The sequence below is a fragment of the Ilyonectria robusta genome (genome assembly GCF_021365365.1).
Source record: "Ilyonectria robusta strain PMI_751 chromosome Unknown BGZ61scaffold_5, whole genome shotgun sequence".
In the NCBI taxonomy this organism is placed as follows: Eukaryota; Fungi; Ascomycota; class Sordariomycetes; order Hypocreales; family Nectriaceae; genus Ilyonectria; species Ilyonectria robusta.
In genome coordinates, this window is record NW_025764439.1 from 708,407 (window position 1) to 732,255 (window position 23,849).

General features: G+C 54.1%; 5 protein-coding genes across 5 annotated transcripts; 4 read left to right on the plus strand and 1 right to left on the minus strand.

Moving 5' to 3' along the window:
• Positions 1-23: 23 nt before the first annotated feature.
• On the minus strand, positions 24-7,571 carry BGZ61DRAFT_415130 (CCR4-Not complex component, Not1-domain-containing protein). Its single transcript, XM_046243343.1, has 4 exons — positions 6,861-7,571; positions 6,464-6,788; positions 461-6,408; positions 24-404 (listed from the first exon to the last, which is right to left on the minus strand). Exons 1-4 carry the CDS (start codon positions 7,110-7,112, stop codon positions 366-368), a joined length of 6,564 nt encoding a protein of 2,187 aa, XP_046107439.1. The 5' UTR covers positions 7,113-7,571; the 3' UTR covers positions 24-365.
• Positions 7,572-7,748: 177 nt separating this feature from the next.
• BGZ61DRAFT_385226 (uncharacterized protein) lies at positions 7,749-16,091 on the plus strand. The gene is made up of 8 exons (XM_046242723.1): positions 7,749-7,942; positions 8,001-8,105; positions 8,173-8,459; positions 8,512-11,317; positions 11,379-11,518; positions 12,822-12,893; positions 14,656-14,840; positions 14,900-16,091. Exons 1-8 carry the CDS (start codon positions 7,900-7,902, stop codon positions 15,861-15,863), a joined length of 4,602 nt encoding a protein of 1,533 aa, XP_046107440.1. The 5' UTR covers positions 7,749-7,899; the 3' UTR covers positions 15,864-16,091.
• A 707-nt stretch (positions 16,092-16,798) lies between these two features.
• Positions 16,799-19,606, plus strand: BGZ61DRAFT_446340 (uncharacterized protein). The gene is made up of 3 exons (XM_046245202.1): positions 16,799-18,330; positions 18,390-18,742; positions 18,799-19,606. The coding sequence occupies exons 1-3, from the start codon at positions 17,289-17,291 to the stop codon at positions 19,132-19,134; spliced, it is 1,731 nt and encodes a 576-aa protein (XP_046107441.1). The 5' UTR covers positions 16,799-17,288; the 3' UTR covers positions 19,135-19,606.
• A 468-nt stretch (positions 19,607-20,074) lies between these two features.
• On the plus strand, positions 20,075-22,117 carry BGZ61DRAFT_181425 (beta-lactamase/transpeptidase-like protein). Its single transcript, XM_046237691.1, has 3 exons — positions 20,075-20,398; positions 20,474-21,498; positions 21,561-22,117. Exons 1-3 carry the CDS (start codon positions 20,258-20,260, stop codon positions 21,997-21,999), a joined length of 1,605 nt encoding a protein of 534 aa, XP_046107442.1. The 5' UTR covers positions 20,075-20,257; the 3' UTR covers positions 22,000-22,117.
• Positions 22,118-22,858: 741 nt separating this feature from the next.
• BGZ61DRAFT_529619 (uncharacterized protein) lies at positions 22,859-23,558 on the plus strand (the record flags this gene model as incomplete). Its single annotated transcript, XM_046253428.1, has 6 exons — positions 22,859-22,865; positions 22,925-22,942; positions 23,012-23,076; positions 23,137-23,208; positions 23,275-23,376; positions 23,448-23,558. 6 exons carry the CDS (start codon positions 22,859-22,861, stop codon positions 23,556-23,558), a joined length of 375 nt encoding a protein of 124 aa, XP_046107443.1.
• Positions 23,559-23,849: the final 291 nt, after the last annotated feature.

The following is a 23,849-nucleotide window of genomic DNA, read 5'->3' on the forward strand; positions in this document are numbered from 1 at the left end:
AAACCTTTCCAGGCAACTGTTAGACCTCACTCGCTCCGTACCGCCATTTTGTCATCTTGGATGCCTTCCTTTTCGTGAAAAATCATGCGCCTAGTATTTTCTCAACACCTCGTAAACTACTTTATCGTACATTAATACAGTATTACCGTGTGTCCTGGCCCCGGTGCCTCGTCCCCCCAGACAAGGCAGCCGGTGGCCGGTGGCACTTCATCTATAGTTTCCGAGAGAGCCGTTTACCAACGCCCCCTGGATTTCTCGACGATGTACTGCACTGATTCCAGAAATCATCGCCATGGCATGGTTCATGTATGACCGTTTATCTCCCTATTTCACTGCGCCTCCATCCGTCACAGTCGTTATGTCACTTAAGCTCGTTGGAGCACTTGAGCGAATCGTTCGGCAGCCTGATGGTATGTTAGTCTTCGCGTTGTTTCAACAAGTACGCGCGAGTAAAGCTTACCTCTGGGGTTGATTTGATGAACGGTAGATCGAAGAACATGTACTTCTCGTTCTTCACCAACTCCAGAACGGTGCACATCAGGCCCCATGGCTGCGGCCAGAATCCGATGAGGCGCTCAAGTAGAATTCGAGTAATCTCCTGGCGGATCTCTGAATCCTCCGGGTCGTTGAGGTCCTTGCCAAAGATGTACAGGAGGACTTGGCTAAAGAAATCCGTGTGGGCGTTGGGGAACCGTAGCTGGTTAATCATACTAGCCAGCAGGTAATACCTAGCCTCCGGCGAGAGCTCGTGAATGAGGAGAGACAAAGTTGAGACCTCAGCCTCCTCGCCTGACACCGTCACAGCAGTGCCCGCCTGGGCCGCCTGCTCTGCGGCATGTTGTCCGATGTAGATGACCGCAGCTCCAATGACTTGCACATTTGCCATGACGGGGATTTGTCCATAAGTCGTCTCCTTAGGCGGGTTGTGTGTAATGGCGTGGGTGATGGTAGCCACCACCTCCTCTGAAGGGCCGTTTCCTAGGGCTTGGTCCAGGACGCTGAGTAGTCCGGCATCTCGGAGAATCGCAGCCGCCTCGTCCATTAGTCCAGGACTGACTCTGGCCTCCCCTGGTCGGTCGGCCTTGGCGCCGGGAGGAAGAGTTTCGGCGAGCTTGGGGCTCTGCTGTGGGTTAGCAGCAAGAACAGCATTAAGTAGCTGGGTGCAGTGCGGTGGGATGCTGGCACAGAGCTTGACGTGGTTGGCCGCAATGAAATCGGGGAAGTCGTGTTGCAGAATTACGAGAAGCTTGAGGGTGGCGCGGTAGATCTCCTTGGCAACATTGGACACCTCGAATACCTTGAGCTGTTCCCCGAGCGTGTCGAGGAGCTGGCATACAAGGTCGACAAAAGCTGCCCATCCGGCGCCGTCGGGCATTTGGAGGAGCACCGGTAGGAAAGCCCGGTGCTGGATGAGAGAGAGCCAGGCGTAGATGAACCCTGGAAGATGGGTAGGTCCCATCCCTGCAAACCTAGTGGCCATCTTGAGCATAACATCGCGACGCTCCTCTTCAATAAGGTCCTCGGAAATAATATGGACCTCATGGAGTACCATGGACACAAGTCGGAAGAACACCCTCTGGTTGAGTTGCTCTCCACGGTTGACATGGTGATGGTTAAGCACCAAAGTGATCAGTGCCAGTGTAGAGTCTACAAACGACGCCCGAGAACCTGGTGTCTCTGGCTGCATGCCAATGAAAGTGCCAATTAGCTTGGCCAAGGAATCAACCATGACATATGCGTCGCCAACGGCACCGGCGTGCAGGATGTGCTCGAAGCGGTCGACGGAGAGATCGATGGCAGTGCGGACGAACACGAAGAAGTCATCTCGGTCACGGATGACTTGCTTGACCTGCAACTGTTGAACGAAGGCAACAGTGGCCTTCTCAGAAGCATTGTGGTTGTTACAGAGATGAACCCATTCCTCGAACACATACTCCATCTGGTCCTGTCGGAAGGTGGCCTGGTCATCGGCGACCTGGGATGGTCGGGGTAGCCCGGAGCCAGTTAGCTTGTTCTTGACCCGCTGGCCAGCAGTCGAGGTGGGATCCTCGCAGATCCAAGCCCAGGCAGCTTCCAGGGTTCTAACAAAGTCGGCATATAGGGCAATCGGGCGGTTGTTCAGGAGTGCGAGGTCAAGCATGTGCTCCAAAAAGTCAAGAGAGCCCTCCTTGCGAGCAAGGAGTGCCTTGGACATAGCAAGGTCGATGTTCCTCCAATCCAGCAGGTCAGTCCGGGTCAAGGCTGCAAGCAATGGCAGGCTCAGAAATGTAGGGCCGGGTTGTTGGCTGAAAAGAGCGCGGACTCGGTTGTTGAGGCTCGGACCGGAGATCTTCCTGAGAGTTTCCAGAACGTGGACCAAGCTCTCGAGCGTCAAGTTGTCCTCGACCTGTTGAAAGATAAGCGCGCTGATCTGCTCGGCGGCGTAAATCGCAAACTCTTCTGAGTTCTGTGACGTCTTGATGATTAGCTGGACAAGAGCATCAACAACATCTAGGACAGGATGGGGCCTTGGAAGACCCAAGAAGTGCTCCTCGCGCGCTTCACCTGCGACTCGGAGAAGTTCTTGAAGTAGCTTGTTAACTCGCTCGGCCAGGCCTCGCACATCCATCTGGAACGCTGGTGTTCGTCCGTTGGCCATGTTGTTCGCAGCAGCTGTATGGGGAGGTGCATATGGTTGCATCTGAGCACCCAAGTGTTGCGGAATGGATGGTGTCTCGGCGGGCGTTGGCAGGTTAGGCATGGTGTTAAATTGCTCTTGCAATACCTCATTGGCAATCGATCGGGTCGCATCAGAAGTAGAAGGGCCATGCGAGGGGGCAGGAATAGCTGTGCTACGAGGCTGCCTGGCGAAATCCTCGTAGATGGCCATTTGCTCGGGGTTCAAGCCGCTCGTGCTGGGAGACAGCTTGTAAGGGTTTGGAATTGCCATGGCCCACCGGCTGAGGCCCGAGTCATAGTATGGATCGTTGGGCCTCTGGAGGCGGTGCCGGCGGCGGGCTTCCAGCTCGGGCTCAATCATCTCCTCAATCTCGGGAACGGCCCTTTCCTCGGCCTGCTTTTCGATAATGTTGCAGGCTAAGTCCAAGTTAGAGTTGACGCACATGATAATGGTGCCCTCCGGAAGACCCTGAGGAAGGTCATTTGAGAGATTGCGCATGTAGTTGGTAAAGTTTGCTCGCAGGGGTTCCTTGGAGGTGACGAGGGCCAGACTACCAGCAGTGGCCTTGACCATGTTGACAGCTGAGGTTCGCACGCGGTTCTCGTCATGCTCCGTAGCAAAGTCCTTGTGGATCATCTGCTGTGTGGAGATAGCAGCAATCGTGACAGATCGGTCCACAACAGGCTGAATGATATCCTGGAGAGCCCGGCTAAGGGCAGTGCGAACAATCTCGTGAAGTCGGGTAGCGCTGACGACCATCTCGTTAGTTGGGGGGATGTTGATCAATGGACCGAGGTCGGGAATGGTCGGCACAATAGCTTGAGGAGATAGTCCTGCTCCAACAGCAGAGCCCATGCCGTTCAGAGACAGATTTTCAAAGGCGTCAATCTGTTCCTGGGGTAGCACCTCTGCAGGTTCTTCAATCACAGGGCGGTTGAGGATCTCACCCGAAGGTTCGATGCTCTTGTGATCGAGGTTGAGGCCCTTGCAGAGAACCTCAATCTCGAACTTCAGGTTTAGCTTAAGTTCCGCGTTATGGTACAACTCAATAAGCAGATGAATGATGTCCATTAGCCAGGGATTGGGAGGTCGGAACACGGCCGAGGAGGCACCTTGTAGCAGGACCTTACAGACGAAGGGAATGACGACGATCAACCTCTTAGTATCGTGTGCCTCAATCAGTAGCTGTTTGAAGGCGATGTTTTTGTGCTTGATAGGTCGATCTCGGGCCAGCGTCAGAAGTCCCAACCAGCCACCGAGGTTCTTTAGATGTGTCCTCTCAGTGGAGTTTTGCATTGTGGCCTCTGAGTTTAGCATGCGGGCCACGCTGATATACGTCTCTCGAAGGACTTCACTCCATAGGGACCTGTCTTCGAATAGCTTGACCAACTCAAGGTACACGTGATGGTAGTTTGGTTGCATCTTTGCGCGTTCCTCGACGAGATGACAAGCAAACCATTGCTGATGCTTGCGCTCCATGGTCTCGCGTAGTTCCTTGCACATTGAACGCAATGTTCCCTCGGTGATGTTGTTCAGGACAAACTGAACCTTGTCCTGATCATCCTCACCAGGCTCATCAAACTCGGTGCCCTGGGGATGAGGGTCCACGTTGATAGAGTTGAAGGCGGGCGGTTGCCGATCAATGGTGGCTGGCTCCTCAGGATTCCCATTAGCGAACGAATCAGCAGGGAAGGCAAGTGGGGTCCCGGCTCCGTTGCGACCGCGAACAACCTCATCCTCATGATCATGAACGACGTCCTCCGCCTTCTTGTAAGCTTCTGTGCCTTGAAGGCCCGGGATTTGTAGAAGCTGTTTGCAGAACCCTGGCCATTCTCTGAAACGTACCAACAGCTGCATCAGGGCCTGCAAACCAAACTTGTACATGGGGTCATCCGGCATGTGATCCCGAACAGCCTCCAAGATCATTCCAAGTCCGATCTTAAGGGGGAGGTCCGAGATCAACTTGTGAGAAACAATGCCACCGAACAAGACCGCCGTTGTTGCAAGAGCCTCTAGTGGATAGTCCACGTAGTGGTTGTACTCGTCGAAAAGTCCATGGATCATGCACGCGAAGACATCTTGGTCCAAGGGATCCCTGGAGTGCTTGTATCGGTCTAGCACCTCGACGATATTGCGGACCTGAATCTCGTCGCTGTACATCTTCTTGTAGTGCTCCTCCATCTTGCTGTTGGCGGCCAGAGGTAGAGCGTTGCCATCCTTGCCGTTTGCATCGATAATTTCATCGTAGCCTTCGCCGTAGTTGATCAATCGCGGGTAAGCCGTGATGCAGTTGCGTTGCACGAGGATCAAGTCTTGAACGGGAGCTTTGGGTAAGAAGTCCTCAAGAATCGCCAGTAATGCGGAGACGGTGCAAACTTGAAGAGTGGTACTAGTCTTGACGGGAGGATCGGGTGGGAATCGTTGCCACTGAATCTCTAGGCTGGCTTTGATCATCAAGAACTGCAAGAGGGTACGAGAGATCTCGCTACTCCGGTCAGCATTGAACCGAGCCCACTTTGAGAGGTCCAGGTATCCTTCGGCATGAGCCAAGGCAGCCAGGTCGAGACCAAAGCCGTTTGGCAAATACACAAGCCCATCTAGCCACTTATGTTTGACTGCGTGCTCGAAGACTAGGGGAAGGTCGACGGGTTTGACCGCATGGGCGTCAATCAGCCGTTGCGTCACCCATTCCTTGTCCTTCTTCCAGAGGCTATCAAGAACAAAATCGTACTCTGGCGATCGTTTGTACAGGAAGTTTTCGAAGAGTGAGTTGAGGGTATCGACGGCCATCGTGGCCCATGACTGTCGGGGAACCTCAAAGGCAGACACGAGAAAAATGTCAAGGTTAGGTACAACAACCTCCTGGAATAGCCGCTTCGCCTCGACGCTTTGTGACGCATGAACCGAACTGAGTGCCACATTGAAGATCGAGGAAAGCGCAGCCACGGATACTAAAGGATGTTTGACCGCCACCGCGGCTCGCTCGCGGACGTTGGGAGGTGAGTTGACATAGTCATCGAGGGTGATACTTCGGTGCAGTCCAGGGATCGTGGTCGCATCCAGCTGCTCAGGCGTTAGTGAAGCATAAGCGCTTACGAAGGAGAGCTGCGCTTCAGGTTCGGTCCAAGCACCTCCCCAAAGTCGTTGAATGTCCAGGACAGATTTGGAATCTTGAGCCACGGGTAGCAGAGCATTGTATAGGCGCAAGAACTGTTGAGAAGAGATGCGAGCTGATGGTTGGTCGAAGAAGGCAACCACTTCGACCCATTCAAAGGACTTCGGAACAACTCGTCGAAGCGCAGCAACCAAAACACTGGGATCGTGTTGCGGTGTTTGGCTGATGGTGGCGAAGGTCAAAGCTGCAGACGCTTGATCGGGAGTCAGCTGCATGCTGCTGGGGCGGTTCTGAAGATACGACACGCAAGTGTCCTCATCTCGGGTGAAGTCGACACCAGTCTTCTGGATGTAGCGCGCCAGTGCGTTCGAAGGCCGCTCCGCAACAACTCGACCAAGATCGAGAGCCGCAAGAACCTCGGAAGGAGGCGCTAGATCCATACTAATATATCGCTTTGCAACATAGTTTTGAAGATCGCGTCGAGATGAGGCGTTGAAACTGGGAGGATGATGTTGGATAAATCGATCGACGATGAGGGCGATAAACGTGGGGCTTAAATCGGCATGCGCTTCGATTTCAGGACGCGATATAATGTCAACAAATGTTGGGAAATTGGTCGATAAAATGGCATCAGCTACGGGTGCCCAAAGTTAGTTTCGTGACGCGTGATCGTTTGAGGGGTTGCTTACCTTTGGTCTTGAGATCTCCTCGGGAGCCAATTTTGAACGCCAGAGCCAACAGGGTCTTCTCCAGCGCATCAAGTTTGAAATGTTCCATGAAAGTCGAGAGATCGAAGTCGCGAAATATATCTTCGGTTCCGCTCTCTATCGACTCGGCGATCTTACTTGCTTGCTCAGCATCATGCGCGATCTTTCGCATCTCCCCCACGAGGATGTGGTAGTTTCCCGGATTCGAGACAGGCCGGTTGAGGCCGGGAAATATCTGCGGCGCATTTCCGGCGACCAACCGTGTGAAGTATTTGGAGAAGACTTCCATACCGTGTTCATCGATGAGCTAAACGAGGAGGGGTGATTAACAACATAGGGCGCGATATGGATATATACATTGAGCAGAGAAGGAGCTCACCTTTTTCAATTGATCAACCTGCAGTTCCCACTTGGCGCGGTCCTTATCCTCCTTGATAGTGCTTAGCAGGAGATAGACCTGGGCCACGACGATCTTGGTCAGAGAGTTGGTGCCCGTTGGACTGCTGGCGCTGGGGCTTGCGCCAGCGCTGAGGATGGCAGCCTGCGATGGGTGGGGTGAATGACTCGATCCCGTCTGAAGTGTCTGCGCAGGATTGGGCGAAAATGATCCCGCTCGAGGTGGTGGGACCATGGAGGTGTATTGGCGGCGGTGGAGGCTTGATGGTGGAGAGCCTGCCCTTGGAGTCGCGGCAGGCCGGGTGGCTCACGAAGCGAGCGGGTGGGTGATGTTGAAGGAAGGAAGTCTGGTGGAAAGTCCCTACATGGGGGAGCGGTTGGGGAGAAGCACCGGTCGGGGGCCGAGAGGGAGGGCTCGCGAGTGCGCGACCGTGTAGCGGAGTGACCGTGAACAAGGGACGACTCGAGGACTCGACTTTCGGGTGGAGAGGGGAGAGGCGTGGGTGACAGGTGTTCAGGTCTCGTCGTCGGGGGGGTCAGCGCCGGGAGCGCAGCGTATTAGGGAGCTTGGGGGGAGCGTAGCGGCGGTCCGGCGTCGGTCGACGAAGAGTTCTGGGGGCGGCAGGGCGTGCGTGATGGAAATCTGAGTAGTGATATCTCGTCAAGCGTACAATGGTGGGTGTGGAAGTTGGGTTGAGGATAAGGTATGAAAATGACCATGCACCCGGAGCACGGTAAATTCCGGTCCGTGGTCGGGGTAGGTGCTTGCCAGCCCGGATCACGTGCGCCAGGGGGTGTTTACGTTGCCCCATCAACGGCGCCAACGCCACCCAAACAATGACATGGTCTATTGAAGCTCCATATCGCCGTCCTTAACACTGCTTCCAAGGTGCACACGCCTTTTGGTCCTCCATCTGAAGTCCGGAGTAGCGCGACGCAGGCTGGTTCCTTTATTTGAACAACTCCTTTGTTCACAATTATCAACATCACTCGCGTTTGTTCTATCACTACAGGCACCCACCATGCCTGCGTCAACGGCGGAGGCGCCAGCCGTTTCGCTGTCTTGTGAGCACGCTACCGAAACCTTTGTTCATGTCTGATTGCTAATCGCCTCGTGTATCAGTCGCAAACAACTTCTGGGGCAAGGATGATGCTGGAGTTGGGCCTATGCTCAGCCGTTTGGCTGGTGCTAAGCAGACCTGCGACGAATTAAGATCTTTCTATGGCGGTATGTTCTCCCTTGATGTTACGTCCCTCTGCTTTCGGTTCCATCTCTGACCGGCATGATTGTCCAGCACGAGCCTCGATTGAAGACGAATACGCCCGAAAGCTCGGGAGCTTGTGCAGAAAATCACTGGGATCCAACGAATCAGGTACTCTGAAGACATCCTTGGATACTCTCCGTGGCGAGGTCGAGCAGATGGCCAAACAACATCAAAGTATCGCAGCACAGATGAAAACGGAGTTGGAGGAGCCATTGGGTGCATTCGCTGGCGGTATGAAGGAGCGGCGCAAGATCGTCCAGAACACCGTGGAGAAGCTCCTCAAGGTCAAAATGCAGCAAACACAACATGTGAACAAGGTTGGTTCAATGGGTTCCCATTTTCCTTAACACAACACTAACTCTACCAAAGACACGAGACAAGTACGAGCAAGAGTGCCTGAAGATTAAAGGTTACCTTGCTCAAGGCCACATGGTCATGGGTCAGGAAGAACGACGTAACAAGGCGAAGCTTGAGAAGACACAGATCAGCCTCGCAACCTCCAACACCGAATATGAGACCGCTGTCAAGGCTCTGGAAGATACCACTGCCAGGTGGAACAGAGAGTGGAAGGCGGCGGCCGACAAGTTCCAGGACTTGGAAGAGGAGCGCTTGGATTTCACGAAGAGCAGCTTGTGGACCTTTGCCAACATCGCATCCACGGTTTGCGTTAGTGACGACTCATCGTGTGAGAAGATTCGACTGTCTTTGGAGAAGATGGACGTCGAGAAGGATATCATCACATTCATTACCGATCGTGGCACAGGACAGGAAATTCCTGACGCACCGAGGTACATCAACTTCTGCCGCGGCGATATCAACGATAGCCAGTCCGAGGCTTCGGAAGATGACAACTACTCGGTGGCCCAGTTCCCTCGCAGTATCAACCCTGCATTTAGGTCATCCTCTCCCCAGCCATCTACCTTTGAGTCACATCACGACCCGGACTCGGCCTTGGCTCTCAACCTGGCACATAGAGAGACCGCACCACTCAGTCGACGAGAGCCGACCCTCTCTCCCCAGAAGGCCGTTCAGCCACCCCCCGACGAGATACTGCCGCAGCTCCAGCAACCTCCTATCCAACAACAGCAGCAGCTTATGCATCAGCCGCCCCCCCTTCAAAAACAACTTCATCATCAGCAACCTCCTCGCCAGCAACCTTCTCACCAGCCTCCCCCGCAACCCCTTCAACAGTCTCTTCAGCAACGACAGCATCCAATGCACCAACAGATGACTCAACCGATGGCGCAGCCCATGCGACAGCCGATAGAGCAGCCTATGAGGCAGTCAATGGAGCAGCCTATGAGGCAGTCGATGGAGCAGCCCATGAGGCAGTCGATGGAGCAACCGATGAGACAGGCGATAGAGAAACCGATTAGACAACCGCTCGAGCAACCTATGAGACAGCCGTTGGAGCAACCGATGAGACAGCCGTTGGAGCAACCGATGAGACAGTCATTGGAGATGAGGAGGTCTACCGAGGAGCAGTACCATCGGCAGCCAGCCCAGGCGGCTCCTGCGCAGATCAAGGGCTACGACGTGAACCAACACGGCCCTGTGGCCGCAGTACCGCATGACCCGTATCCCATGGACGGAATGACAATGTTGTGCCGTACTGGGCCCCCTGGCCCGCCTTCTGATCGAAGCTCTCAGGTCACTTCTGCCCGACCCTCGAGCAGAGATTCTCACAGCGACTATTCCAACCCAACTTCATTCTCTAGCATGGAACCACCTAGTGGAAAGACATCACCCGTCAAGCAAAATCCTGCTCCCGTCCCAAGCCCCATAAAACTCGTTGCGAAGAAGAAGAGTGGATTCTTGAAGAATCACACCCCCCTATTCAGACGCAAGAGTCAAAAGGAGATTCAGCCTACAACTCAGTCGAATAGGAACACTTGGCATGCAGCCAGCTCGCGTAACAACGCAAGTCCCACCCGCCGACCGCAGGCATATAACCCAGAACCCCAGATCCTGGCTCAGGAACGGACTCAAAGTCCCGAGCCTATTGATGCGAATGCTAGCTTGGCATTGGGAGTTGGCCAGAACGTGTTCCCGGTATCCAACCCAGACGAGAAGAAGCGACCCGGCGCGACTCCTGCGAAGGAACCTGAAGAGGTCGACCCTCTTGCTCTTGCTCTCGCAAAAATCAAGGGTAATTCCATTGGCAAGCAGTCTTCCGTGAGGATGTCCGCTGACCACTACCACGGCATCGAAACACCTGTTCCTTCGTCTGAGGCAAGCGTGCCTCGATCTGTCCCAGTGCCTGGAAACCAGGAAGCGGCATCCGTGAAGAGGGGAACGCCTCCCCCCTCATATCACACTCAAACTCAAGTATCCAGGTTGGGTGTGCCTCCTCCCGCAGTGACTTCCAGGGCCATGAAGGAAGCAACCAAGAAAGTCACCACCCAGACCAGAAGTGTGTTTGGAGAGGCGGCTGGCCGAGCTGGATCGGGTGGTTACAACCCGCCCCCCTCGCGACCTACCACTCGAGGCACTGATATGAGCGGAAGCTATGGTACAGCCCCCTCACGATCTGGTACAAGGGCAACTGAGATGAGCCGACCTGATAAAGGCGGATATAACGCACCTCCCATGTCTCGCTCAGGTACTCGGGCAACTGATGTGCCCTCTCCTATCGCTCGACCAGGCACACGAGGATCTGACATGTCTCGAGGATCTGGAGTCTATGGAACTTCCCCCGTCTCAAGACCAGGAACCAGAGGTACTGATATGCCCAGGGCTACCTCACCAGCCCCCATGCGAAGTGCGTCACCCCAGCCGCCTAGGCCCGATTCTTCTAGGATGAGTTATCGATCGGCGTCACCAAACCCTTACGCTGGTAGCCAGCGCAGCCCATCCCAGATGAGCTCGCCGCAAAAGCGTGGCTCTGATCAGGGCTACTATCAGCAGCCGTCTCCCCAAGAGGCCAGCCGAGCGCCATCTCCTGCCAGATATAGGGATTACAACCGCCCACAGAGCAGCTATGGTGGCAGTGAGATGGCCGTCCAGCTTGCTCCTGTAGGTAACGATCCATATGGCTCACAGAGAAGCCGAGGCAGTCGACCACAGTCCCGTGCTACAGGGCACTTTAACGAGGAAGGCTCGCGTCAACGAAGCAAGAGTGTTGCCGATCCTTCTCGACTCTACACTAGCGATGGTAGAGCAATCCTACATTACGGTGAGCCCCCAATAACAACGCAAATATGACAACAAATCATGACTAACGAGATATTTTCTAGCACGCGCATTGTACGTGTACCAGGCGGCTATTCCCGAGGAGCTGGGCTTTGCCAAGGGTGATTATTTGGCGGTCCTCCGGCACCAAGACGACGGATGGTGGGAGGCTGAGGTCCACGGCGCGAACGGACGCATCGGGCTGGTCCCAAGCAACTACCTCCAGCCTTGCTGATTTATTGACTTGAGCGACTAAGTGATTGGCTAGCTTGGCCATTGATTGATTGATGTATTTGATTGACGACTTTGCGAATACCGTTGGCTTTGACGGCGAGTTAGTACGGAGCTTGGGATAGGCTTGTTTGACGTTGGTTGTATATGTTCACGACTTTAAACCTTCTTCCATCTGGGCGTTCTTGTTTAAGCAACAATGTTTCAAGATGTCATTCGTTACACGATAATTAGGGAAGCATTATATTATTTCTTTTTTCTTTAAACAAGTATATCTACAAGGATCCATACGAATTTGTGACATCGCCATCAAAGCCCAGCCAAGTGCCTTGATTCTTAAAGCCCCAGAGAGTATCTTAGGGAGCATGAGATTTCTTTTCGGTGTAGTCACAATCATATCTGACTCCTGGAACGACTCGGCGGTGGTATTCGGCTCCGGAATCGCGATTCTCACCGATTTGTGGAACGATCTGACGGCATTGCCTGGTCTAGGCTCATGAGGCCGGGTCGCAAGCCTGAAAGCATCGCGCTGGGAATTAGCTAGCAGGTGATCAGTGTTGTTTCCTTTGAAGCGAGCCTCATTGTAGATGTTTGGCATACCCTTGGGGTTCAGGCAACTAGCTGTTGGAGCTGAAACAGTTTCTGATCCGTTGTTTCTATTCAGTGGCACTGGCAGGTTGGGCAGCTGATACAAGAGAGAATAACCCGACGTTGCGCCAGCAGAAGCCGAAGGTGATGGTCCACCTGAGGGGACCCGTGAGCTCACCGATTGACCGCCCCAACGCGGGATCTCTGGGACCTCGAACTCTGGTCTAGGCCGAGGGCGGAAAGGTGAGACTTTAACCACTTGCAAAGTTTTCTTTGACGGCTGATGTGAAGTGCTGCGAGGAGCTGTGGTTTTGTCTCTTTGGACTGGTGTCCATTCCCGCGCAGCACTGGTGTAGGGTCATCTCGTGAGACAGGTGGCTGGCTATATTGCGCTGTCCGGTTCTAGGGCATTTCTCTGGGTGATTTCTTGACTTGGTTCGGTGTTGACCTTTATTGATGTATTTTCAGCGTTCTCGAAAGGATTGCGGGCGACATGGGAGTCTCATCTTGAGTCACCCCAGAGGACACTTGTACCGAGACATCTTTAGCATCGTCGGAAAGGCCTGTCGGTGGTATTGGAACCTCTTCTTGTCTAGAATCAGTTGCCACGTCATTTATTTCATATTCAGCAACACCAGAATCAGTTTCTACTGACATCACAGCCTCCCTCTGGGATACTTGAGGGGGAGTTGTACGGATGTATCTCTAACATCCTCGAGAAAGCCCACAGATATCGCAGCCTCATTATCCGTGCCGGGCATGTTTCAATAGCTGAAGCTGTCTGAGGTTCTTGAATTTGCTCTCCCGTAATCTCTGACTTTCTGGTGGTCTCAGTCTACTGCGCTGATGGTTCATACTCTATCGTGTTAGTGTCACTGGAAATTATCTCTCTAGTGCTAAAGCCCAATGTCAGTACAAATACTTCGTAGAAAGCTTCATTTAGAATTAACCGGGATGACACACCTCTCGATGCTGGATCGACTTTTCGTCTCATCGATGAACTTGTGGCTTTCTAGCCACATTCTGATGCATTGCGTCCGTCACCGTCAGCCGCTTCTGGGGCGAAGCAGCCATCGTCCCTTGGACAAAGTTGATTCCACGAATACTTGCTCCGGCATTCTCCAATTCGTTCAATGGAAACGGAGTCCCTTTGGTAACATAAGCCCATAGCCGTCTCTTTATATAAACGCTAGCTTATGGGTCAACATTCTGTATGTGATTTTGCCAAGCACCCATAGGCCATGTCGGGTGTGTAGGCCAAGGCGCCGTGTGCGACTTCATCAGCTTCCAACACGGTTTCATCGAAGGCATGAGGGTAATGCAGGCCAAAGATTTCTGAAACCATAACGCCTCTGGTGCCGATCTCCATAGTTCTTAATGCAGTTGATGCCTCAACCCACTTGCTGATGCCGAAACCCGCAATCTTCACCCACCACGATGGGCCCCGTAGAAAGACTAGGATATTACCAAGCTTAAGATATCTATGCGCGAGGCCACCCTCATGCATTAGCTGCAGTGCCTCGACTACTTGAAGGACGATTTGCCTCGCTTCGGGTTCAGGGAACGGCATGGTGAGATATTGTTGCAGACAATACTTCAACTATTCCATAGGGATAAATAAGGTCGTATCGTTTTCAAACCAACCCAAGGAGCGTAAAAAACAGTGTATGTACCTATTGTGGGAGAACTCGGGGATGGCTTCAAGTTCCCGGTTGAGTTCATCGCTAAGATATTCGGCTGCGTGTGGATTTCCTTGACGGCTCGAAGTTTTGATTCCCCATGTTGAACCCAGAGCTAGCGATGCATTCCTCTAGCCAAACCGTGCCGTACGCGCCGCCTTCGAGGGTTCGTTTCCTCTGCCACTCCTCGGTCTTCAACTGCTGGCGCCGAGCCAAGACGCCAATGTCAGTACGGAAGTGTTTGGTCTAGCGGGTGCCCGCGTCCCATGTCGCTTCGATCTTGGAGTCGACGACGAGGTCCGAGATCCGGGACTCGGAGGTACCTGATCTCCTGACCATGGCGGTAGCGATTCACAGTCACGATTTCACATGCGGTCAACAATACAAAATATAGTCTAGCTGAGGCGAGGATGTTCCGAATGCGATCCGATGCAGCTTGCTATACATGCATGTACCTACTAGTACCAGCAGCGCCATTGTCAAAACTAGATTCATTTTCACCGTGGGAAGACAGCGCTATATTAAATACAGCTGTTTTCCTTGGACTATTCTTCTTCTAATTGCACAAGTACACAAGTGGTCGTTATTGTCCAACATTGGGTGTCCTAATATGACGAATCACGATGCTCGCTCAAATAGTTGCAAGGGGGTTGGAGCTATGACGTGGGGAGCTGAGCTTGGCCCTTACATCCCTCCTTCACATGCCACTCGACCTTCTCTCGTCACCATTCCACCCTGCACAACATTCACGCGATCCGCATCAACGGACGTGTCGCGCTCGCAATGGTAGTTATATGGCACAGCGTCGCTCTATTAATCAATACTAATCGGTATCTTCTTCTAGGAAACTTTACAGGAAACTGCTCGCCTCGTAACCTCAAAGCCCGTCCAGCGGGTTGTGGTTAACACCGTCCTCCTGATATCCAGCGCCGTCACCCTCCTTGGAATCGCTGGAATCGCATCGGCCCTGTTCTTTCAGAATTTCCTCCCCCATGAAGTTGTTACGACGCCGTTGCATCTGCAATATGGGTATGCCCATCATCCTGTCTATTCATGCCGTGATGCTCTGACTGACTCTGTTGGCGCAGGTCTGGTGTCAATCCGTATGGCATCGCGTCAATCGCTACGCCGCCGATGAAGTCGCAACAAGAATACGATATATCCCTAACCTTATCTATGCCTCGATCCGCACCGAACATCGATCGAGGAAACTTCATGATCAGCCTGCACCTTCTCGACGCGACAGCCGACGGTCGACTCGACACGAGTGCCCAACTGCATGCCGCTGAGCATGCGGGTTTTGGAGAAACAGAAGTTCTATTCAGCTCCCGCAGATCAGCCTTGCTACCATACGTCGACCCCTTCGTCTCGCTCGCGACCCGGGTCTTGTTTCTATTCTACCATATATTTGCACCCGGATCCAGCACCAGCGAAATGGTCATACCACTAGCTGAGCGAGTTTGGTTCCCAAAAGGCTCGAAAATCCCAGGTTCTGCCTATGTGGAAGTCGAGGCTGGACAAGCGATTCAGGTTTACCACGCAGGCCTGAGGCTGACTGCCCAGCTCCGTGGACTCCGTTGGCTGATGGTGCACTACCGTATTTCCACATACCTTGCGTTTACCTTTCTTTCTTGGGTTTGCGAACTCGTCTTTATGGGAATCGCGTGGGGCATCTGGAGTGCGACGACTGGATCGCCGCCAGGGGATGGTGACGTCAAAACGCGGGGACTAGAGGGAGCCTGGCGGCAAGCCGTCAAGGACGAAGAAGAGGAGGAAGGGGGACAAAGAGAAGAGGAGGATCGCCCTACCACGTTTCCAACGTACGGGAGGCAACCACCACTCAAATACGAACCAGAAGTAAAGCAGGAGGGAGTTGAAGAGCAGCCGCTATCGGAGCTTCCCAGAGGAGGAGCCGACGCCGACGATGAGGACGAGGATGACGACGAAGACGATGACGACGCCCAGAAGAGAGACTCTGGGCTTGGAACAAGCTACAGTGAGGAGGGAAGTGGAAGGATCCGTAGAAGGGCATCACGGAACATGGAGGAGTAAAGGGTTGGATGTGATGGGATGAAATGTGGAAATGTGATTGATGGGGCGTGATGGGCCATGAAGGGATATGAGTGACGAAATGATTGATGGCTTGTAGATATATACCCGAGGTGCTTTTACGACGACTTGTTTTGATTCTGATGTAAGGAGTTGTGACGACATGGATATTAAGGTTGCACAGTTGACCTGTGTCCTTGTCTCCCCTACCTGCAATGATGTTTTGACGAGCTGAGTTCGGAGCTGAGTTTAGAGCTGAGTTTGGAGTTTCTTGTGACACCGCGTGACGGCTCAAGTGGTCAGTCCTCTTTGTGGTCATGGACACATTCACAGTAAGACTTTTGACCTGTGACCGGCAACAGGTGTCTTATCATCTACCCGCTTGTCAGGTGTAGCCTAGGAGAGGCTCTCATCAACGAACAACGTGGGCTAGGCAAAGTCACGGGGAGTTCATGGTGGGAGTATCCCTGATAATATCTCCCACTGGTTGAAAGGGGACTCCAACTCTCATGTGCCACGAGACCGGCCCCGCCGCGGGTCTGACAGCGCCTCACCAACAGCTGCCTCGCTTGCCTGTTGAACAAGGGGCCAGCAAGCCCCAAACCGATCTCCCTTTCAGGGACCTCATGGGACCTCGCGGGTACATGGTACATGGTACATGGGCCACCGCTCGGATTCCCGCCTGGCCAGCTGCCAGCAGCCGTCCGCTAGCCACTGCTGCAGTGGTGGTGTACCTCTGGGCGGCGGCCAACCTAGCGCTATTGCCAGCCACTGTCCACTGCAGCGCATCACCGCTGTCCACCCATTGTCCACCCACTGTTCATCGCTGGAGGGATGACCACCGGGGCCATCCCAGCACACCCGCCCAGGTTTCAACCTCGACTCCACTACCTACCCACGGCGTCCCGCGACGCAACCGTTAAACCTCCATCCTCTCCCGTCTCTGTGTTCCCGCGACCGCGCTCGCTCAGCCCAAGCTGCTCAACTTCCCGTCCGCAAACTCGTATCGCGTTCCGGCGAAGCGCAGCGTCGAAACCTCGCGGCCGCCCTCGCTCTCGTTTGGCTAACGCCGCCGCCCGTCGTCGTCGTCCACCGCCGCCGCCGTTACCCGAGAGGAGACCAGAGGAATGGCTAGCAGCTGAAGCGTCGGTGCGTTGTTCCTAGGTTCATAGTAATCTGGCGCCCCCACAGCGCCCTCCACTACCAGCCGTCCACCACCACCACCGCTTGTTCTGTTCTGGCTTGCTTTCAGTCTCCCCTCGACGAACTCCCGACGATCACGACGCCCGCCCACTTCTCCGACTCTTTTACACCGCGAGCCCAACCCCAACCCCCCAACGTCGGCCTCTGCGCTCCGCCCTTGCTCAACTCGACTCAACCTTGCTCTCTCTGCCCTGCCCGGATTCTTGCCCATCTCATCTCGCCACGATGCCCTGCTTCAAGGGCATTGCGGTCAGCATCCATGCAAATGGAGCCCCGCTGCCCGAGCACGGCATGCAGAAGCAGTCTCGTCTCTCGCGGATGAGCACCTACATTCCGGTGCCGCAGCCTCAGTTGAGCTCCGACTCCAACAAGCCCGAGCCCGCCAAGTTTGCCATCTCAATCACCCTCCTCACCCCGGGTCTACCCATCCCCTACTCGACCCCGAAGCCCAGCGATGCCAACCCTTACCCCAAGCCGCAGTTCGTCGGCGGCATTCACCCCGGCTCTCATGGCGACCGCGGCAAGTTTTCCGGCATCGTGAACCCCTACATTCCCATGACGAACTCCGAGAACGAGACCATTGCCGCCTACATCTACTTCGACGGCCGAGCGAAAGAGGAGGTCGCTACCCTCCTGCGCCCAGGCGAGGAAACTTGGGTCAATAGTCGTTGGGTTCAGGTTCCCGACACCGAGGGCGGTGGACTTGCCGAGCGCGAGTTTCTCTTCCGCGAGGTCGGCCTCGAGCGCTGGCTGAACGGTCTCGACCTGCAGGGACACGACGCTGCCGAGAAGCTGGAGAAGCGCCGCCAAAAATTTGAGAAGCGCCGCCGACGACAAAAGGCCCTCGAAGGAAACGTCAGCATCGATGTCGACGAAGGGTCCAGATCGCAACGGGACACCCTGCGTTATGGCGCCGACGAAAAGACCCCCATTGAGGCTGTCGGCGATGACTCGGATTCCTGGTCCGACGACGACGATGAGCCCCCGGAGGCGACTGGCCAGATCAAGGTGGCCATGTTCCGAGTTCTGGCCTCTGGCGAAATCAAGAAGGGCGAATACTCCCCTCAGTTCGATGCTCACGATGGTGACGAGGACGACTTGAACTCCAACAAGGGCAATGGCAACATTGACGCTGATGTCGAACACACCACGAGTTTCGCGAAACCAAAGACCCTCGACCCAAAGACGATCAGCACACAGACGGTCACTGGTATTGATGGACCAGATAAGCCCTATGCGGTCTTTACCTTCTTCTACCGAGGAGAGCGTAAGTAGAGTCGAGCATATGTGGAGGTACCAACCAGCTAATAAATACCCTTACTCTAGGTCAACTGCAGAAAATCGGCGTTCTGCAATCATCCAAGAACCCCCAAACGACGCCAGGCTCAGCCAAACGACGATCGGGACAGCTCGACTTCTCCAACCTCAACCCTCTGAAGGCCGGGGGCACGGTCGGTTTCTCAACATTCCGCGACCAAGGCTCAGAGGCAGCAAGGCGGCGAAAGGCGAGGAAGAAGAGCAACGGCAACATTGCTGAGGACAGCGATGACGATGACGATGATGACAGCGATGCTTTGGCCAAATTGGAAGAACCTGATGACAAGGATGTCGACGGAAAACTTGCCCCAGAGGACGCCCAGTTCCAAGGCGAACTTGCTGACGGTGTAAACCGCATTCACGTAAGTTCCCATGTAAGCAGATTTATTGGCCTTCAAAAACTGACAACTGGAAACAGCTTAAGAGAGCACACTCGGCAGATCCCGACAGCAAGTCGACCCCAGAAGCATCACAAGGGAACGACGCATCTACCAGCAACAGTCCGGCTCCAGGACAAGTGCTCGGAAGCACCCTGGCGAGCACAGGTGGCGTTGATGTGCCCGATGCGGCTCTGGTGGGAAGCCCGCTGAAGAAGCAACGGCCAAGTATGGATTACTCCGCGATGGGAAACTTTTCAGCCACACAGAACTTGAGTGCTGCTTTGGATTCGGTTGTGTCTGGTAGCTCTGTGCCAGTAGTCAAGCCCGCAGTAGAGGCCCCGAAACTGACGCTAGCCGAAGAAGAGGAGCTGTAGTGCAAGAGTCGTTGGTTTTGCAAACTGCCACTTTGTTGGATTCGTTGTCTTGATATTGGCAGTAACAAAAGGAGGCCTTTGAAGTGCTACAACGACGAGGATTGCTGGAGTCACAAACAAACTTGGCTTGATGGGCAGACTTGGTATAGATTCAGGTGCTGATAACGCTGAGCCATTTTTTTGTCAACGAATCTTGCTACAGCACTGATTCATGTGTTGGTTGTTTCTGGTCCCGTCTCTTAGACCATGGCGGCTGGAGCGTCGAAAGCGTTGAGGCGTTTACAAAAAGAAAAAAAGAACAATGACTTTATTGTACTGGAGGGCTTTTGGCTAGGGGTGCTAGGGACAAGATGGCTTGGAGCCGTGAGGCAAAGGGTATTAGAGGCTAGAGAATCATTAACTGAGCTCTTGCTTCGGCCACAGCATTGAGTTTGTCGTTCTAGAAGTGAACATGTGTTGTCGTTGTCAAAAATTATCGTGAGTATGCGTGAGGCTAGGCAGAAGCCTGTTGATGAATCATGGTCAACGTGCCAAGGTCTATTACGTAGCCGCTTTGCGAGGCCATCATGGGTATGCGAGCGAGTTGACGAACGCTCCCCGCGGGGCTTACATACCCGCCGTACATGCATGTATGCACAGCAACCCTGAGCAGCCATCTGACCCAGTTCACTACGTAACCCTGCACGTAATTCCGTCTGTGGCGTATTCCTCTTTTCAACCCAGATGCAGAATCCCTTCAGGCAGCCTAACTCGATAGGGCTGCGTAGGGCGTCGGATACATGATCAAGCTGAATTGGGGATCCAACTGTCGCCCGCGATCCAAACAGCTCACTCGAATTGGCAAGCCGCCTGTGACGACCGGGATACGACAAACATAACGCCCCGTTGTTGCCTGGTTATATCCGTTGGCTTACGCGTGTTACCAACATCGGATGAAGAGGGTGTAAGTGGATTCTGGCACCACCATAGCCGCGCTCGGCTCCGAACAGCAGATGCGTTGGATTATAAAGACCCCGTGCTTGATGTGATATGACCTCGAGATGATTATCGCGATAACCTTGAAAGACAGCAGCTGTCCAGGACAATAAACTGATTTGGGATTCTTATTTTGAAATTCTTGACAATGGGAGAGCACATGATAACTGAGGGAGATGGAAGCTTGTTCACGGAGGAGTTTGCCAAGTTTGCCAAAGAAACACTGGAAGAGTGGAAAGTTCCAGGTGTCTCAATTGCTGTGATTGATGACGAGGACGTATTAACACAGGTGTGTCTCTGCTTGACAACTCAATACATCAAACATTCACACCAAAACCTCAACTCTTGCTAACTGGTACAACAGAGTTATGGTATCGCAACTTACCCAAACACGACCGCCACCTCGAAAACCCTCTGGTACGGCGGATCAACCACCAAGGCCTTTGTTTGCGCCGCCCTCGCTCACCTCATCGATACCAAGACATACCCGGCGCTTGAAAAGGGCTGGGCAACGCCAATCTCAAGCATTATCCGTGACGACTTCGTGCTGAAGGATGCCTGGGCCACGGAGCATCTCACCCTGGAGGACGCCGTGTGTCACCGCACGGGGTTCCCGCGGCACGACGACTCCATGTTCCGGTTTGTGGATGATGAAAACGGTGAGATTGTCGGCCCTGACGGGAAGAGAAAGAGGTACTCCACGGCAAAGGATCTGGTGCGCAACTTGCGCAACTTGGAGATGACAGCGGAGCCTCGCGTCAAGTTCCAGTACTGCAACTTCATGTATTTAGCGCTGTCGCTCGTCATCGAAACGGTCACGGGCAAACCGCTCGGCAACGTCCTCCGCGAGCTCATCTGGGAGCCCCTTGGCATGTCCTCGACGTACTTCGCCCTCGATGCCGCGCAGTCAGCGCCCGAGCACCTGGCAACGGGCTACTGTTGGGACGAAGACGCGGAAAAGTACACCGAGGTGCCGCACATGTCTGTGGTGGAGCTCAGCGGCGCGGGCGGCATCATATCCACCGTGGCCGACTACGCCAAGTGGGTGAAGTGTCTGCTGCACGAGGCTGCACCCTTCTCGGCGGCGGTACACAAGGAGATCCGGACGCCGCGCATCATGGCGGGCATGCCGGAACAGGGTAGGGATATCACCATGTACGGCCTCGGGTGGCAACGGGCGCTGTACCGCGGCCATCTCATGTACACGCACGACGGCGGGCTGGAGGCTTTCGGCACGCAGGTGTACTGGTTCCCTGACGCCAAGTTTGGCGTCGTGGCGTTTGCAAACACCTCCACGACGTCCAATGCGGCTGGGGACGTCTTGGTGTACAAGCTGGTGCATGAAAAGTTGGGAATTGCTCCTGATGACCAGGTTGATGTGGGCATCAAGTATGTGGTCGATACCCAATCCAGTACGACTGAACGAATGGAGAGCTGACACGATGTATAAGGTGGCATGAAATGATTGAAATGCTCAGCAAAGACTATGATAAGGGGGTTGAAACTCTCTTTCCAGATAAACCCGAGCCACTTCTGCCGTCTCCAGTGAGCCTGAAAGATCTCGCGGGCACATACTACGACCCTGGATACAAAAACATGACGTTGAGCGTCGAGATGGACCCCGGGATGTCAGACCAGGAGATACTCGTGGGCGATCATCACGACAGGACGTGGCAAATTTCGACGCGAGTATACCACGTCACAGGGAGCTGGTGGGTTCTGTACGCCGACCGAGCTGTGAAGAACTCTTCCAAGTTCTCCCAAGAGTGGCAGAGAATCGAGTTCAAGATAGGCCCGAGCGGCAAGCCCTCTGCATTTGTGGTTCAATGGTGGGATCGCATTGCGCGCATGTACCAAGGCAGCGTCGAGTTTACAAGGATCGACTCGTAGATGTTTCTTCTAGACTGATTGCTGAGTTAGCAACGAATTCAGTTGGACGAGTCCTGAAGTCATGACGCGCGCGAATGTGGAAATAATCAGACGATTAAGCTTGGTAAAATTGGTTTCAACAAAGTAGTTCAGTTGGCCGTTCTTATAAGCGAGTGTCATCATGTTGGTGTTGGGAGTGTCGTGGGCATGATTTGGCTGGAGACAAGCCAAGTGCAACATTGGCAGTGTAACATACCTTACTGGGTGAGCTCAGGTCGGACGAGCGGGACTTTAACCGAGCACATCGATATCATGACGGGCGTCAGCAGGCAGGTCAGGCCGGAAGACATCCAGCGCAGCCCAACATCACTCGACGTTGGGCTCAGCTTGGGAGCAACCATTGATTGAGGTTTGGTTGGCAAAGAAGAGAAAGTTTTCCGGAGCTCGAGTTTTAATCCAAGTGGCCGGGGCGGGTACCTGGGTACCCGAGTTGACCTTGCAACGTGCAATATCGGGCTAAACAAGCTCCATCCCGCCATTTATGCCTCTAGCGGGCCGTACTGTGCCGCCTCGTTTCCACGGCAGCAGCGCCTCTTCTAGGCCGCTGTGGCGTGGCACACACCGTATGCGCAGCATGGCACAGCACATCACCCACCACATCACCCAGTACATCACCCCGCCTGCGTGACGTGCGTGCCCAATCTGCACTGTGCCCCTCTCAACCCCACCATCCATCATCTTCTCCTTGCTGTGCTCCTCTTCCCCTCGGGCAGACTCTGCGACAACCCAACAACAAGGCTACCCTCATCCCCCCCATTCTCCTCCCCCCCAAACCACCACCTAGAACTCAAACCACCAGGACGGTAAACAGACTTTCAAGATGGGTGGTAAGTCCCTGGCGCGTTACCCTGAGTGCCTCTGACGCTAAAACTAACCGCGCATCTAGACTTCCAAGCTGTCGCGAGTACGCTCGACCCGCAAACAAACATCGCTCCCAGCCGCAAGTTGTCAAGGCTGACAAACGTGTGAATAGCCCAGTTCGTCGAGTTCTACTACGGCAAGTTCGACGCGGATCGCAAGGAACTCATTAGCCTCTACGTAAGTCGTACACCCGCCACTCGATGCAACACGGACGAAGACGACTAACGGCTTAAACAGCGCGAGAACTCCATGCTTACCTTCGAGTCTGCCTCTGTCCAAGGTGCCACTGCTGTCGTTGAGAAGTTGGTGGTACGTATAACACCCTCCTCCGCTACCCCAGCGAAGAATCCCTCGCTGACGTTGCTCCAACCTCAGGGCCTCCCCTTCCAGAAGGTCAAGCACCAGGTCGCAACCCTCGACGCCCAGCCCTCGAACGAAAATGGAGGCATCATCATCCTCGTCACCGGCCAGCTCTTGGTATGAAACCCGGACACCTCATTACTTCTACCCGCTTTCGCCCGCCTGGATAATTAACGCCTCTGTTACAGGTCGATGAGGAGCAGAACCCCATGAACTTCAGCCAGTCCTTCCAGCTCGCCCGCGACGCCTCTGGCCAGTACTTTGTCTACAATGACATCTTCAAGCTCATCTTCGGTTAAGCATTGCACACCAGAGACCATGTGCGCTGGAGCGGAATGTATGAGTGACGATACACCGTGTGGGGCAGGGGATTTTCAGCACGATAACAAGACCACTTGACGATCTGATGAATCTTAGAGTACAGGGATTGTGGGGTTAACGATGCGAAAGAAGGAGGGAGTGCAGGTTGGGTCTGATTAGGAATCACCTTCCATCCTTGGTCTTTAATAGCCAGTCAGACACAGGCCAAGAGCCAGCTTCAGGCATACACAATCACTCTGCTTTTGGAATCACCACTACAAGAAGGTCCC